At 36.3% G+C, this 15702-nt stretch overlaps 1 protein-coding gene and 1 pseudogene across 2 annotated transcripts; both read left to right on the top strand.

The window, feature by feature from the left end:
* The first annotated feature begins 3127 nt into the window (after positions 1 to 3127).
* LOC149827035 (pescadillo homolog) lies at positions 3128 to 8129 on the top strand (annotated as a pseudogene). Its single transcript, XR_016434837.1, has 6 exons — positions 3128 to 3151; positions 3264 to 3346; positions 4167 to 4295; positions 5331 to 5450; positions 5555 to 5680; positions 7884 to 8129. The product of XR_016434837.1 is annotated as a pescadillo homolog (transcript).
* A 1172-nt stretch (positions 8130 to 9301) lies between these two features.
* LOC149827034 (pescadillo homolog) lies at positions 9302 to 13040 on the top strand. The gene is made up of 6 exons (XM_090019133.1): positions 9302 to 9319; positions 9931 to 10038; positions 11127 to 11248; positions 11838 to 12076; positions 12167 to 12391; positions 12646 to 13040. The coding sequence occupies exons 3-6, from the start codon at positions 11206 to 11208 to the stop codon at positions 12727 to 12729; spliced, it is 591 nt and encodes a 196-aa protein (XP_089875259.1). The 5' UTR covers positions 9302 to 9319; positions 9931 to 10038; positions 11127 to 11205; the 3' UTR covers positions 12730 to 13040.
* Positions 13041 to 15702: the final 2662 nt, after the last annotated feature.

The following is a 15702-nucleotide window of genomic DNA, read 5'->3' as shown; positions in this document are numbered from 1 at the left end:
TTTCTAGGCCTCTCGCATAGATCCTATATAGATAAGGTGTTAAAGCGATATGAGATGAATAATTGTTCTCCTAGTTCAACTCCCATATCAAAAGATGACAAGCTGAGCCTAAAGGATTGTCCACATAACGATATTGACAAAACACAGATGAATGCTTATCTATATGCATCAGTTGTTGGCAGCTTGCAGTATGCGCAGACATGTTCTCGACCAAATATTTATTTTGCAGTAGGGGTGCTTGGCAGATTTCAGTCTAACCCAGGTTTACCCCCATTGGAAGGTTGCGAAGAAAGTCATGCAGTACTTGTAAGGGACAAAAGACTATATGTTGACGTATCATAAAGTTGATCACCTCGAGGTCATTGGCTACTCAGATGTGAATTTAGGAGGATGCCTTGATAGTAGAAAGTCTACTACTAGGTACGTGTTTTTACTTGTTGGGGGTGCGATCTCTTGGATGAGTGGAAAGCAGATGACCACTGCTGCCCACACCATGGAGGCAAAATTCATAGCATTGTACGAGACTACTTCACAGGCTATATGGTTAAAGAACTACATATCACAGTTAAATGTGGTCGATTTCATTGGAAAGCCACTGAAGGTCTACTGTGATAATGAAGTTGCAGTGTCATTTTCTAACAACAACAAAAGTACTACGTCGTGCAAGCATATGGAATTGAAGTATTTTGTTGTTAAAGAAAGGACAGAGAATCATTTAGTGCATATTGTTAATATTGGTACCAAAGAGATGATCGTTAATCCTCTTACTAAAGGGCTAGCACCGAGATTATATTCTGAACATGTGATGAAGATGAGATTGTTAAACTCTTTTTTAACATATGCACATAAATAAAGTGATCACTTTCAGTTTTTTATTCTCATTATGGTTGTTGTTAATCTCATAAGGATTAGAGATTCAACTAAAAACCTATAGAATAGAATAAAAATGTCATTCTATTCATCAAGTTATTCCCATAAGGATTTCTGGTTAAAAGATTTATCGTCGGATCAAGTGGGAGAATGTTGGATTAACCATCATGATTGACGTGGTGGTTATCCACGATGTGGATACATCCCTACATCAGGGATGATCCATCCGATAAATCAGCATACGATAAGGGAGAACGGTTACGCAAACCGTTCCCACCCTATGCTTTATAAATACAGGGTATCATGAGCGACCCTGTGGATGAGAAATTATAGGTCTACTCACCGGCTGCCTTGGGAAGCCTGCGCTTGTGGTGGCAGCAGCCCGACTGAGCAGAGAACCTCCGGCGACCTCCATTTTCGGTAACCACAACATCCAAATTGCCGGATCAGGTATGTGTCCCCTGTATTTTTGCTCTGTGTTTTCTGTCTTTACGCAGGGCCACCACTTTTCAGGAGTCGGTGAAGCCAGACATTAGATATCCCAATATGTTTTCCTTTTTGTTTTTCTAGTGTTGCTTTAGTTTGTGGATAATTATAGGAAAGTCATGCTATAATTATCCAGATACTAATTACCACAAACGTACATTGATAATATGGTTCTTTGAATTAACTGGGATGGGGCTTTTGAGGTCTGATTGGTGTGATATCTGGATTATCTGGATAAATAATCCCTTAAGTCATTGACGTATGAATCTTTCCCCATATCCAAAACAATTTGATTTTCCAAATTATTAATGAGAGTTTGGTGTTTCTTTGCCATGAGAAACCTTATGGCTTCCATATATGTCCATTTTTTCATTGAAGAATATCAATAAAGGCATAAAACGATTTCATTAAAACAAGATGGTTCATTGAAACGGTCAGACAACAATGCTCATTAATGTGGAAAAGATAACACAACTCAAAGTCCAAATCCAAGGGCATGTTTGTAAACCTGCAAGCCACTTTCTTAATCGGAGTAAATTGTGAATCATTTCCCTAGGACAAAAGCAGTTTCATAAAAATGCTTCCTGAGTAACAGATTCTGTTTTTTTTTTTCATGAGAAAGCAACTCACATGTTATGAAACACTCAATTGAGTAGTAGCCTAGTTTCCCAGGTGAGAATGCAAGTCATGGGTCCATAAACTTGCCTTAAGATTTTACAATCAATCACTTTCATGGAAGCGGAGACAGGTTCCCAGTTATATGGACAAATAAGTGTTAGGTAACAATGATGAATGCCTTCTGTGAAAAAATATTGATTTATTTAAAAGATTTACTTGGTATACAACTCTTAGTTTCTTGAACACATCGATGAATCAAATTACACTTCTCATATTATGTGACAGAGAGAGTAAAAGAAAATAAAAAGAAGAAAAAATGAATCTGAGGTGAATGAAGTATATCACTCAGATACTACATTTTGATTCTCGTTCAATTTCCCTCAATATACTAATCATCTTGAAAACTTCACAAAAATGGCCATATTCCAGTATGGGCTGCAGTATCCATGTGAATAGAAAGGGAATTTTGATGTCAGTATGCATACTGTTTTCCCCAAACTCCACCACCAATGAACTCATCCGCCAGTCAAAACATCTGTTGCTTTTGGTGAAATTTCATCAAAAGATCTTCACCATACTGGCGTCCTCTAAAGAATTTGCTTGCAGCAGCAGAGATGACAGTTTGTCTCTAATAAATTGATGGAGCACCCAATTTTCAGGAAGTAGCAATAAAATAGTCTCTAATAGTTCTTTTCAAAGAGGAAGGTGGGTTTAAAACAGAGGATGGGCTTCTCGGTCTCACTTTTCGTGACAAGCAAACAGCCCTTAGTTAGAGACGGCGAGTGCCAAGTGACCGTGAAAACAAGGTGATTGATAATCAATAGTTCTATACTTCTGAGCTTTTAATAACACCAAATATTAACATATATATAAATATATGAAAATTCAAAACAAAAATTTTCAAATAAAATTTGTTCTAGTTTTCACAAATCCTTAAATACTTTTTCCATGTTTTTCAGGATTTTACAACTCTGTTCATCTGACTCTTGTTATACTATCTAAATACGAGAAATTGATATTTTTATAATACAATAAACTAAGGGCATTTCTGACGTTTCCTATTCCCTCCGGTTGCCCTATCCTTGCTCCCTCCCTGGTTGTGCTCCATCCTTTCTGCTTCGTTTCCCTCTTACGCACGGAGAGAGAGAGAGGGATGCCGAAGCACTACAGACCACCGGTAATTTCTCCGTTCTTTTATCGTTTTTCCGTGAATTTGTTCTGATTTTTTTCGTATAGAGTGAGTTCTGCAAATTCTTAATGGGTCGGATCGATGGCGGTTTCTATTTCAGGGGAAGAAGGAGGGGAATGCGGCGAAGTACATCACCAGGTCGAAGGCCGTCAAATTCCTGTAGACCAGCCTCTCCAATTTCAGGTCTGTCCCCTCTCACTTTTTTTTAATGTGGTTTAGGGTTTTGGTGGGTTTTATCGCCTCTTAGTGTAGGATTCTGAAGGTTGTGTCTCATGGTTCCATGGGTCTTGTTAGGGTTTACGGTTTTAAGTTTGTTGGTTGTTTTCTGAGTGACTTTTGGTTCTAGGGAGTTTAAGAGGTTCGTTGCTGTTTAAGTTGTTGGTTTCTGATGGTCGTATCTCATGGTTCCTGAGCGATGTGTGTGTCTTTCCCATTTAGTGTTTTAGGGCTTAATTTGAATTGGGTATGCTCGGTCTGCTTATATACGGAATTTAGTCGAAATTTGTTTTTTTTTTACTTATTTCAGTGCAAGAATTCGTTTCATTTTTCGTATTCTTTTAGTGAGATTGTTGAAGGTGATTATTTTATGGTTTTTATGTATTTTTCACGGTGTATGGTTCAGTTTGATCTTAAAACTGTATTGGTTATGCAAATTTCCTTCTTTATTTTTATTTTTCTATTCATTGGTTATCCTGGTTATCATTTCTGATGACTATCTCATCCCCTTTGTTATATTATGGTATTTGGTCTTTATTTTCTCCACTATTTATCCCTATTGGTATATTATGTTCTTTAAATTTATTCGGTTCTGCTGTAGTTGCGGTTATCTGATAGGCTATTATTTGGAGGGATTTCGAATTTTTCTTGTTCTAGTTGACGCATTTGCTTTGTCGTCAACTTTTTTTTTAGGTGTTACTTTTATTCATTCGACTAGTATTTTCACCATTTGTTTTTCTTATATTCATGTTCAACATATTTACTATTTACTCTTTACCTTTTGAAGGCGGCTATGCATACTCAAAGGAATTTTCCCAAGGGAGCCGAAGAAGAAAACGGAAGGGAACCACAAGACCTACTATCATATGAAGGATATACTGTTTCTTGTTCATGAACCGCTTCGGGAGAAATTCAGGTGAGTTTTTTGTTGTCTGAATGTAATGCTTAATTTACTGTAAACAGTTATAGCTCAACTATATTGGAACTGTTCTATTGATAGTTGAAGCTGTTTATCAACGGGTGGTGTTGAGGATTCTTTGCTAGATTTGTGATATTGAGCTGATTGCAGGATTGCCAGCTTGTAGTTGTTCAAAGTTGGTCATCTAGACATATGATAGTTGTGGCAGTATAATTTGGATGTGCTAGACGAAAGGGAATTTTGATTTTTAGGTTTTGCAGTAGATTTAATGACCCATGATGGGATTTTTAAAGGAGTTAGGGGCATTGTACTGCTTGTAAATTAGTCTATCCCTGTTTGGCATTGAAGAGCTTTGAGCTTTATTGAACTAGATATAGTGCTTGATCTGTGTAATTTTTGTTGCTTCATCTTCACTCACAAGGAATTTAAGGAGGGGTTCTTTTGAGCATAAGGAATAAAATATTAAAAGAACCAACAAAAGCAATCTTATATAATAATTGGACAGCATAGCATTTTACTATTTACCGATAAAGAGACCTGTTTCTTAATATTAGTAGTGATCATTTGCACTTATTCATTCTCTTTGCAACAATATTTTCACGTGTTATGTTTTGTACAGGCAGGATCCTAACGAAATGGCTGTATTCTTTTAAACATCATGCCTTTCTTTCTGTCTTTCTGGGAGCTTTGAAGAATGACACATTTAAAGTCTTGAAGTTTGATTGTTGTTCCACTTTTTCACTGATAGTTATGTGCTTGGAATAAGATGTAACAATTTGGTGGGGCCTTGTTCTTCAATCTGTAGTTGGGCTGGGTAGTTTTGTAAACCTTCATGTATTAGCTTGCTAAACTTTGGCTTTTGTTTAAGAAATTGTTTTTTGCTTTTTGGGTTAATTACATGTAAATTTTGCCTCCACACACAAGCCTTCAAAGTTGGATCCTATCTGCTTGTTTGGTTTGTCAGTTTACCCTCTTTGAGATGGTCTGACTTCCAATATATGCTAAATAGCTTTTCCCTTCCCAATGTTGCAGACAAATCAGGGCATATGGCAAGAAAGTCAGAAAAGCTATGGCAAAAAAGAACAAGAATCTAGCAGATCGGCTCATCATACACAAGCCGACATACAACCTTGATGGGCTATTAAAGGAAAGGTGCTGATTTCCTTTTGTTTATGTTACTATGCTTCTTGAATGTTCAATTCTCTTCAAAAAAGCGTGAATTATACCTCTATCTAATCTCATAAGTATTCATGCAGATATCCTACTTTTATTGATGCACTCCGTGACTTGGATGATTGTCTCACAATGGTCCATCTGTTTGATGTCTTGCCTGCATCAGAGTCTGAACACATTGAAGTAAAGCGCATTCACAACTGTCGAAGGTGGCTTCCATAAACTTCGTCAATGCCTAGTATTTAGATTTTGTATTCTTGTGGTGTTCAATATTAAAAGTATTCCATCATAAAAAAACATGTGAAGGGTATTGATCATCCAATTTTGCATGCTTTTCAGCAATCCTGTAGATGATAATCATGATACCCAGTAAATACCCACATACACATAGTTGAGCTAGCTCTATGTCACATAGATGCAGGTGTGGGTGTGCGTGCGGATGACACTATATATATAATTTTTAACAGTTTTAAGTTAATACTAATGAAATAAAAATAATTATCATATCATCAATTCATCATGCATAAATTCATGCAATAAATCAAATTAACATTCTTTAATTATTATTCCTCATCAATAAAAAATAATACCACAATTAAATCAACCTAAATATATTATGGCTACGGTAAGTGAATTAAGGAAAGAGAAGGAAGAAAAAGAAGAGAGGAGGAGATGGAATAATATGAAAGAGAGGAGGCAATGACGAAGGAAGGAGAAGGAAGAGGAAGAAAGACATGAGGAGAAAGAGAAGGAAGAAGAAGAAGAGAGGAAGAGGAGGAAGAAAGACAAAAGGAGGAGAAGGAAGAAAAAGAAGAAAGAGAGTAGGAGGAGAGAGAGAGAGACATACCTATTTCACCTCGTCGCCGCTGTCCGAAGATGAGGAATTGGGGAGGGGAGAGGGAGGAAGAGGATTTGGGGTGGGGTGGCACGATCGTGCCCTAACACTCCCCACCCACCCAAAAAGAAATTCATTTTTTTTAAATTGGACAAATATATCCCTGGGTGCAGGTTGACCGCACCCATGTTGCATCGATGCGGGTGCGATGACCTTTTTAATGCATTGGTGTGACAAAGTTAGCTTATGAGTTCTTGCAGAAATTGAGGAGATATTGTGATGTCTTATGTTTGCATTGCTGATAACAATGTAAAACTTACAAGCAAGATCCACTTGTCTTTCTCTTGGTTGCCTTAAAAAGTTATGTAGTCAAAGGCATCAGGCTGGTCCCCTAAAAGGCTTAGTTGGGGCCTAAGCGGGACTAGTTGGCTTAATTGAGACCAAAAAAGGGGAAAAATAAAAATAAAAAATTACAATAAACCCTTGAAAATAATATAAAATACATATTCAACACAATTTATGAAGCTAAACAACTAAAATAAAAAGCACACAAATCATGAATGAAGCTAAACAATCAAAATATAATTACATTTCTAACATTTTATCCATCTAAAAATATTTGTTGAGCTGCATCTCCTAAAAACCCACAAAAGAATATAATTATTTAAAGAAAGAAAAAAATCATAAGAATAAGAAATTGAAAAACTTAAGTGTTTCAGAATGCACAAATAAAACATGATTTTAATGCTTTGAACTATAAAAATTATAAAATATGCCTCCCCACATAGGCAGTAGGTTTGTGCCTGGGAATCCTAGGTGGGGCCCTAGGTGTGATTCTAGCTACTTAGTTCAGAAGTACCAAGCTAAGTCTTACATCCATATACCAATACTATTGCTTTTTTCTTAAATACTGATCTCTAGAGGATGAAAAGAACATGTACTGAATATGCTTAACCTGCTAATCCTTGTTAGATGGATCTCGAAGGAGGGGACCTGAATGTTTGGGTTATGCATTGTGTGCATTACTGCATGGTGCACCCCATGCAAATAACACTAATAAAATTAATAGATGGTGCAATATGTCCAATATAAGAGGAGTGTTATGTGCTGATAGCTTTACTCTGATGCTTGAATGTTATTCATTTTTGGTGTGCTAGTTGGGTTGTGGTTTGAAGCATTAATTGTAATCGTAATTTGCATTTTCGCGCTGCTATCCTGCATTTCTGTTAACCCAAGGGCATTTGCCTTGCTTTCAACAATATGTAGGCATCTCAGCTTCTACATCGATTCTTTTTAGTTTCAGTGCTTTTTCAGAAAGCTATTTTGTAATTCATTGCATAACTATTTCGGAAGTACGACCTTTCATTTTATTTAGGTTGAGTCATGAGTGACAGGCATATGTCTCTCGAACTCATAGTTTGAGGAAGACTTTCATCTCTGTGAAAGGCATATACTATCAGGTGATTCTTCATCATCTGCATGTTTTAATGTTTATGGCATTGGCATCCCTTAGCGAATCTATCTGAAAAGTTAATTTATTATATCCCTAACCATATGTGATATGTACCACTCAACAGGCTGAGGTTGAAGGTCAGAAGATAACATGGCTTACTCCTCATGCACTCCAGCAAGTTTTGACAGATGATGTGGACTTCAAAGTTATGCTCACCTTTTTGGAATTTTACGAGGTTGTGAATTAGATGTGAAAAGTGCATTAATTTTTGTTTCTCAATTCATGATTGGAATTCTAATTTTTTTGTTAAGTGGTGTGAACTTATTCAAGGGAAAAGGTTGATTATGAATTCTAATTTTTGCTAAGTGTTGTGAACTTATTTTAGCAATAAATGAGAGAAAAATATTATGAAGCCATGAAGGTTGGAGGGGAATAGAAAATCCTAAAGTGGTGACAACCATCACGAATAAGAATTTCCAAATTCTAATTGGCCGTCAAGGAGTAACAAGACAAATAGAATGCGGGTATACATTTTAGTCCATTTTGAAGGAAAAATTGGCCACCTTTTGTGCATCTAGGTTACTAATGTCTGTCTGTCTGTCAGATGATTCATTCCTGAGACAAGGAGCTCATTTTTTATCCTTTGAGATTGTAATGACTTTGGCCACTTATTGGTGAAAATTGTTTGTCATCGCACTTTCCTGAATCAGCCACTTGCCAATATGTTACTTGAAACTGTCATCTCTGTTTTTCAATGTCTTCATCTGATTTAATACTGTGGCCAACCATGTAGCTGTGTAAGACTTGGGGTGTCTCAAACAGCTTCAGCTTTATGAAATTAGAGGGTCTAGTTTGTTGACATAGAAGTATTCATGGTATACATAGTTGTAACCTTATACTTTATGTAAGGCAAACTAATTTCAGATACAAGTGGTACTATGAGGTGCACTGTTTTTTTTTTTTTCGAAGTGATCTCAAGTAATGAATGGCACATGATGGAGATCTAGGTTTGTTCACATGATGATATGTCGTCAGGGTTAAAGAACACTGCCAGCACATGGTAACTTGATGGGATTAGATGTATGCATTTTATGAAACTATTCAGAAGGCCAGAGCTTTTTCTTTATGGAACCCCATACAACAGAGAAAATGACAAAATTTACCATACAATGCTTTTTTCTATTATCATTGAATGATTTTCTAGACCAGATGCATTTCATGACATGTTTTCTGCTTCTGTTGCAACTGAACTTTAATTACTCCTAATTTCAACTCTCAGTAGACTCATCCAGATGTTGTTTCATGTGCACCTTTTGCATAACTTATTACTCTGAATTCATGGATTCAACCTGCTGTGATCTCTTTATGGCATATTTTTGTGGGCATCTTTGCATATTTCTGAACTGAATTGTTTGCATGTTTGTGTGCCGAACTATCATCTTATTGTTTGGTTCCTTTCTTTGCAGACGCTTCTTGCATTTGTTAATTTTAAGCTTTATCATTCCATAAATATGAAGTATCCACCACTTCTTGACCCCCAACTGGAGGCTTTAGCAGAAGGTATAGAATTTCTTCAGGCAAGGTTTTCTGATTCGTTAGTTACTTGTGACTATCACAAATGATTGCTGCCCTTTCTCATAGTTATCTCCTCTCCATTTTTTTTATCCTATGGTCAATTTACAGTTTATGTAACTCAAATTAATTGTTGTTCTGTTTGAAATATTCTGTAGACCTGTATGCATTATCTAGGTACTTTTCTGCTAGTTCAAGAATTGCATCCTCAGAGCAATCTGAGGCCAGTGAAAAGCAACCAGAAACTAGTGAATCCGAGCTAAGGTTGGCCATGCTTCAAAATCAGCTTCCTGCCAATGGACCTGGAGCATTGTCACATCTCATGGAGGAAACTGCTAATGAGGATGAGGGTGATGACATGGATAGAAAAGAGTGCAAAACACTCTTCAAGAATCTAAAATTTTTCCTAAGCCGGGGAGGTTAATAAATTTGTCTTAGTTTCATAGTTGTGCCCCACATTTTTTTCTTGATAAGAAAAAGGTCGTGCTACCTTATGATTTCCTATAAATCTGTAGCACTCGATTAATTCACTTTTGTCTTCATTCTTTCTTAGTTTTTGACTTTCTTATTGCTAATTTACTTATTATTCAAATATGTAGGTACCTAGGGAGTCCTTGCCTTTTGTAATTCCTGCTTTTGGAGGTGTTGTTTCATGGGATGGTGAAGCCTCTCCTTTTAATGAAACTGGTGAGAGCATTACCCATCAGGTATACCTTTTGTTTTCAATAAACTTGTAATTGAGTTGTGATTCAACTAATATTAGTTTATATCTTCTGATAGTCCACAAATTGTTGTGTTCTAATTTAGAATTATTTCTTGTTGCCACTGAAAATATTTATGGTGCATGTCTTTTGTCACCATGTGGTTCTTGGATGTAGAAAATATTTTTGTTTCCATTTATATGTAACTCTGTTGTATAAAATAAGGTTGAGAAGGGAGACTAATCATCCCCTCTCATGGTGGAAGAATAAATAATCATTTATATTGCAATGAATGAATACCGTGATCAATTAGAAATTGGGCAGGTAAGAAATTTCTTGTTTATTCACCGAGCAAGCAGAAGCTTTATTCAGGATTTCTCAAAATGGAATCTATACCAATATGTATGCCATAGTTCCCTATTCAGCATGGTGCAAATACTTGAAGTTTTATAATTGTCTCTGATCTCATAAGTTTTTCTTAATTTTAAAGGCTGTGAATGAATGCCATTTCATTCATCTAGCATCCATCAAACTATTGTGCACAAATAACCCTAAGGGGTCGTTTGTTTCAATAAGCCAGGGTTGTGGCTTGATTTTGCTGGCAAGATGGCCTGCCATGAATTTGTGGGCCCCATGGCTTCTTTTTCACTAGGGTATTTGTTTCACCCCAAGAGAGAAGGTGGCCCCACTTTCACCTGAAAGTGGGCTTCCTTCCCATCATTTAAGGTGAAACAAGCTGCCCCTAAAAATAGTTAAATTTCAATGAAGTCCAATGTTTAGCAACTGTGTCCAGAGATTAGGCGCCTGAATGGGAATACATGACAAGGTCTCTTAAACATCCAGCTATAACTGGTGTAGCTTAAACAATTTTTTTTTCAATATTGTTTTTCTGGTTAAGCAACCTTGTCACAAGAGCTATGAAGGTCAGCCTATTTCAGGCTCTTTCTTCAAAGATGGTCATAGTTAGCTGTAATACAATCAATGCAGCGAAAATTTTTTAGTTGCTCATTCTCTGTTGGAATATTCGAGATACATATGTGCATGTTCTGTTTTCTCATTGATGGATTATGTAACCTATTGGTGCTTAAATGCAGATAGTGGATAGACCAAGCCAAGGCCACATGTTCCTTTCTAGAGAATATGTTCAACCACAGTGGGTGTATGACTGTGTAAATGCTCGGCTTATTTTACCAACGGAAGGCTATTTGGTCGGAAGGTACTTGCTTGCAAGTTACAAATATGAAATGTGGATATCTTGCACATAGATTTTGGTAGCTAGGACTATGATCCTAGATATGGGTCTGCAGTATATGCTGTAAAATTTAGTAATTTGACAAAATGTTTGAAATTTTCACTTGCTCCAGCTTTGAGCTGCAATTTGCTTACTCTTTTTTTCCCTTCATTTTGTCAAGCAAAATTGGATGCCAAAACGCATAAGATATTGGGTATTAGGTTTTACCTTGAAATGAAACTGATATAGACACTCAACAGCTTTCTGTTTGTTTTCTTGGTTCTATTTTATTTTTACTGTTGCATTTGGAACCTGTTGTTCTTACAAGGTTTCATTTTCTTGTTTTCTTGGGCTTCATAGGGAACTCATGCAACGTAGGTGACATCAGTTACTACTATTGACCAGAGTTTTTAACCCATTATGCTTCTGTTTATTTCTACACTGCTTGTTTGGTTCTGTGCTGTGGCATAATTGCTGCAGTTATTCTTTAATTCTTCTGTCAAGTTGTCATGGTGTGGCATTTTCTGGTTCAAACTGTAGGTTCCATATTGACACAATTTTGTTGATAATGAAGCCGAAGGCTATGTGCCCGAGTATGCACAGATCATCAAGCAGTTGCAAGCTGCTGCCAAACAAGTCGTACCCCTGCCGGACACTGATGCACAGATCATCAAGCAGTTGCAAGCTGCTGCCAAACAAGTCCTACCCCTGCCGGACACTGATGACAGAGACTTGTATGATCCACAAAGTCTACTGATGGAGGGCGTTGCTGACAGGAGTGAAGCCAATGAAGCAGCTGAGAAGAAAAAAGAGGTAGAACCAGATATGTGTTTTTGGTTGTCTTTGTCAAAGAGAAAATGGTGAATGAATTAATAATAGCGTCTATGTTGATCACGTTGTTAGATGTTAAAGCTTGAGAAGCAGTACCATGATGAACTTAAAATGGAACTACAAGGCATTACCTATTCTGCATCTTTATCAGCAAAGAAAATGCAGGCCTCTGGGAACGATGACATTGAAGCCAACCAACAGAAATCCTCAGCTTCTGAGCAAACTGTTGAGGTTGCTAGCAATTTGGAAGAGGTTATGATGCCTCGGAAAAGGAGGAAGCTTCTTGAGGCCATGAAGGTAATTACTTTTACAAGTTACTAGGAAATTTTAGCAATTACTATACAAATGTTGTTCTTTGATGCACTTGACTGCAATCTTTCTGTATGCTTGCATGTTTTTATGTGTGATGAGAAATGATGGCTTGTTTCATCTTAAAAGTTTCTTTTTTTTCGTGGAAAGAAGAGAGTTATCGGAATTCATAATTTTATAAAAGTTAATGTGCATGAGAAGTGGTAGCTGCAGTTTCTTATTAATTCCTTCCTTTCTTGTAGATCGGCAAGGAGAGGAAACAGGCGAAGGTTAATCTTTATGAAGAGAGGAAAAGGAAAGCAAAGGAAGCCAACAAGAAGGGATGAGATAACTTGGTCTTCCTGATGTTTGTTTGTTAATCATTACACAGAGCGGGCAAAGGTTGAAGAGTAGAGGAAGCAATTCCAAGGAAGTCTCTCTTTCTCTCTCTTAAAATTTTGTTCTGAGTTTTTTTTTTCCTTTTTCAACTTCAAAATTTTGACGAGGTTGCCCATGAGTTACTCAGGTTGGCCTAGAGTTTTTAGCATAAAGGGCGTTACTGTTACTTGGAAGTTAGAGATACTGCTTGATTAATGAGAATGGTTCTAAGGTGTGGCATTAATGCAATAGGGGGAAAGCTCGCTATTCACAAGCCTGAGATTATGTGGGCAACTCTTTTCTGCTACAAGCTTTTCTTGTTTTGCCAAACAAGTGCTGTATTTATCAATTTATTTTTTATAATTATATATATATATATATAAATTTTTATTTATTCTGATATTTTCTTGAGCTTCTTTAAAAAAAATGCCGCAAGATTTGTTTGCTGAGGTTTTCTCATTCTACCAAGTGCGGTGGCATATTGGGTGATTGCGTCGTATTCAAAGCCATGACAAGTCTTGATAAAGTATTGTGCACAACATGATACAGGGTTACCTTGGCCAAGGCTGCAAAGCCTACCATAATTAATGATCATAATAACAGGACCACTTATGAAAACTAGGATTTTATCTAGTAACAAGATATGTTAACAATGTAAATGTCACGTCTATACTATGGGTTATGGTTGGTAACTACACCGAACCATTTAAAGTTGGCTCCTCTAACTCGTGATGTTGAACTGAGCTTGTCAAGTTTACGAGCCAAGCTCCAGTTCTACATACTATTCACGTGAAATATATGGGACAGAAAGGGAATTCACATGAAACCCCAACCCTCCGCTGCATGATTTGCAAGGAAACTTTTTACCAGCGGTTTAGAACCCAAAATCAATAAGAAACAGGGCTGATTTGGCTTATTTTTCAAAATTGTTTAAAATTTGTCAAGAGTAGTTTTTTAATAATGTTAATATTTTAAATCTTATTTTACTGTTTTACTGACTCATGCCATCCCCTGCTTGAAAACTAGCCGACTTAGGCCGGCACTTATTTAAAAGTTGGTTTGCACAAACCTGTTCCATACTCCATACCTACCTCTATGATGACGTGAACTTGAATATGCACCTTTGTTAATATCTGGCTGCGATGCTATTGGATGCCTTATTCGTTCAGACGCCGGTCCAACCAACAAAATGCATCAATGCCGAATAAAAATCAACCAGTTGATTGTCAGCTTTTTAATCTTGCTAAAGTTTTCCATGAATTTGATTTGATATACTCAACTTGAACTTCACGGTTTGGATGTGCTTATGAGTTGAGATTTTCTGTATGTATTTATTTTATATACTTTCAACATTGTTTGGTTACCTGATCTTAGTTATACACTACATTTTTTAGATGCTTATGGTCATGATGTATCATTTCCTCCACAATTGTGCCCCAAACTATATATTACTTTTCCAACTTTCTCAATGCTGCAAGAACTCGGGCCATTTGAGCCAAGTTCACTGCCTTCTGATCACGAGCGGATTTCTATACGAAAGCATGGGCCCCTTTATATGGAACACCTTAATCCAAGCGCACATCCATCAACAGAAATTTCAAATCCCATTCATCCTCTTCAACCAAATGCTCAAAAATCAAATCCATTCTAATATATTCACCTTCCTCTCATAGATCAAGGCCTCTTCAAAACCAATAAAAAATTCAACTCAATTATCATACCTACCAAACAAAGAAAGTAATAAGGTGAAATAGTCGGGCCTTGTAATATCTTTGGACTGGTAGGCATGTTGGTAGTTGCACTTCCTTTTCTTCATATTCCATGCGTCATGATTGAAAAAAAATACCCTAAGATAAGTTTTCTTCTTCAATATAAAATCAACCGTTGAATTGTTTAGGAGCTTCTTTTTCATCACATATATATACTTATAGTAATTAGAATATGAGAAATAAAAATATGGGCATTTCCAACATTTTTTTTTTGCAAATCCAACCATGTGATGTGCTTGGCATGGTGAATTTGCTAGAAATCAATCATTGGATCATGTTTTTTGGATGAAAAATATGATTTTTCAAGGGACAATGATAATGCCAACCTATACATGCTAACATTTTTATTTTAAATGGCCATGAATAAAAGCAAAGAAAAAAGAAGATTTGGTAAAGCATATATATATATATATATATATATATATATATATATATATATATACAAAAGGAAAGGGGTATTGTCAAACGCCCTTCTGGTCAGACAAGCGTGCACTCTTGATTGCGTAAGTGATCAAGGGCACATGCACTCTGCAAAAAAAGGCCTTTAGTGGCGTTTGTGACCACGCTAAAGGCCTCACAATTATAATTGTTTGACCTTGAGCGTTGGTCACAAACGTCACTAAAGATTATTTCAATGGAAAAAAAATCTGCTTGTTGATCACACATGTGATCAATGGTGGGGGTTCGTCCGACTGTTCTGTCCATTATCTGGGCATCCCAATATATATATAAAAAAAAATAGAAAACTACAAAATGGGCACCGTGCTAAATGAAACATGATATTGGATTTCTGATACTTTTTTCAAAATTTTGACAGCATAGACATGTTCAACACGATTGATTTACTAGAAATTGGCATTTGGATCATGTATTTTGGATGAAAAAAATGGTATCTGGAGCTTCAAAATTTATAAAAATTGTGAACCATTGAGTTTTGAAAGCTTATAAAACATATCTATGAATCAAATGCTCCAAGAAGTAATTCATATAAAAACAAACATATAGATGAAATTTGAAAAATACCCAAAATCTAATATCATTTCATTTGACAACCTGCCTATATATATATATATATATATATATATATATATATATATATATATATATATATGAAAGTGGACAGTCTAAACAAAGGAATTGGAGGAAGGTCCACTTTGGTTAGACGGTACCCTT

The sequence above is a fragment of the Nuphar pumila genome, chromosome 10 (genome assembly GCF_984573655.1).
Source record: "Nuphar pumila chromosome 10, dmNupPumi1.hap1.1, whole genome shotgun sequence".
Classification (NCBI taxonomy): domain Eukaryota; kingdom Viridiplantae; phylum Streptophyta; class Magnoliopsida; order Nymphaeales; family Nymphaeaceae; genus Nuphar; species Nuphar pumila.
The sequence above is the reverse complement of the archived record's forward strand: the minus strand, read 5'-3'. Positions and strand labels throughout refer to the sequence as shown.

Bases quoted from the DNA above. Each gene is read 5' to 3' on its own strand.
- LOC149827034 (XM_090019133.1), top strand. From the start codon at position 11,206: ATGCTCGGCTTATTTTACCAACGGAAGGCTATTTGGTCGGAAG. The intron at 11,249-11,837 runs GTACTTGCTTGC...TTGATAATGAAG, and splicing joins GAAGGCTATTTGGTCGGAAG to CCGAAGGCTATGTGCCCGAG. The intron at 12,077-12,166 runs GTAGAACCAGAT...TCACGTTGTTAG, and splicing joins CAGCTGAGAAGAAAAAAGAG to ATGTTAAAGCTTGAGAAGCA.